We start from the raw sequence: 1,637 nt of genomic DNA, 5'->3' as shown, positions 1-1,637 counted from the left end.
TACTATTTATCATGTTTTACATTTTATTACATCATTATTAATTAATCAGTTATTAATTGATACAAGTTTTAAAAAAAAATTTTTTTGATTTTTTTAAAATACAAAATTTTTATCCGTTGCTTATTGACATAATAATAATAATGATTATTTAATAGTAATCCATCACGTGTTCATTTTACCTGTCGTTTGAATTTGGGACAATAAAAAAAAAAATTTACCACGTTTCATTACACGTGTATATATTAGATAATTTCTTTTCATTTATTTATCATTCATAAATGTTTGTTTTTTTTTTTTTTAGTTTAATTAATTTTTACCTTTTTTATAAGTTTAAAGGTTAATTAACCCATTTTTCATTTTAAAAAAATAACAATTAAATAAATTTTTACAATAATATTTTTTTTCAAAGCACTCAAAAATTTTTACGTATGCGTAACTTCACCCTGAAGTCTATTAATAAACGCGTTTTTTTTTTTCATACACAATAACATTTTTTAATCTAAGTCCTACGTGGGTCACGTGATTAAATATATATATATATAATTTTCATTTCAGGCACAGATACATGGAACACTTAAGCACTCATTATTCGGAGAGATGTACTTTGTGCGATTTTACCGGGCAAAACTCTCAAGACTTGCGAAATCATTTGCAAGATGTTCACAACATATCCGATATTGAAGACTTGTCCGATCCTCAAGACAATAATTCCGATTATCAGGACGACGATGAAACGCCCACGAAACGTGGAAAATCGAAATCGTTTAAATGCAAACAGTGTAACTACGTCACGACGACGAAACTAGATTTTTGGGAACATTCAAAGGGACATATAAAAGCAGAAAAATTATTGACTTGTCCTAAATGCCCCTTCGTCACAGAATACAAACATCACTTGGAATATCATTTGAGAAATCATTTCGGATCTAAACCTTTCAAGTGTACAAAATGTTCGTATTCGTGCGTAAACAAAAGCATGCTCAATTCTCATTTGAAAAGTCACAGCAACGTTTATCAATATCGGTGCTCAGATTGTGCTTATGCGACCAAATACTGTCACAGCCTTAAATTACATTTGAGAAAATATCAGCACAAACCCGCAATGGTGCTCAACGCGGACGGTTCACCCAATCCGTTACCCATAATCGACGTGTACGGTACTAGAAGAGGACCCAAGCAAAAATCTCAAGTCAAAATAGACGAGACCGAAGACAAAAGTATTTTTTTAGACATTCGAGTTCCGACAACGGATAAAAATATTCCGAACCTTCCGGGAGGAGTTATCGTACCGAACGCCCCTCACATTTCACCTCAATCGCCAAGTTCTTTGTATTCCTTAAATAATAACGATATTAAAGAAGAAAGTCAAAACGGATTGTCTCCCAAATTGTATTTTTGCAGTATTTGCGAATTTCAAACAATCGCACCGGAAATATTAAGGCAACACGTTTTCCTTCACGCCGCCGAAACGAATTTAGCTCAAATATTAAAACAAACAACAATCTACAAGATCAAAATGCCATGAAAGACTATTTTCATAACGTTTTCAATCAAACGGATCAAACGTCATTTTTAGATGCGAGATCAGATTCTCCACTGAGTTTAGTATCACCGAAATTAAATCACCGGAAACGAAA

At 32.2% G+C, this 1,637-nt stretch overlaps 1 protein-coding gene across 1 annotated transcript; it reads left to right on the top strand.

Annotated features, from left to right (window-relative positions):
• Positions 1-428: 428 nt before the first annotated feature.
• Positions 429-1,525, top strand: Phum_PHUM167630 (protein hunchback, putative; the record flags this gene model as incomplete). Its single annotated transcript, XM_002424945.1, has 2 exons — positions 429-448; positions 556-1,525. 2 exons carry the CDS (start codon positions 429-431, stop codon positions 1,523-1,525), a joined length of 990 nt encoding a protein of 329 aa, XP_002424990.1.
• Between the last annotated feature and the right edge of the window lie 112 nt (positions 1,526-1,637).

This window comes from Pediculus humanus, genomic scaffold, assembly GCF_000006295.1.
Source record: "Pediculus humanus corporis 1103172107513 genomic scaffold, whole genome shotgun sequence".
NCBI lineage: Eukaryota > Metazoa > Arthropoda > Insecta > Psocodea > Pediculidae > Pediculus > Pediculus humanus.
This window is presented reverse-complemented; position numbering and strand designations above follow the sequence as displayed.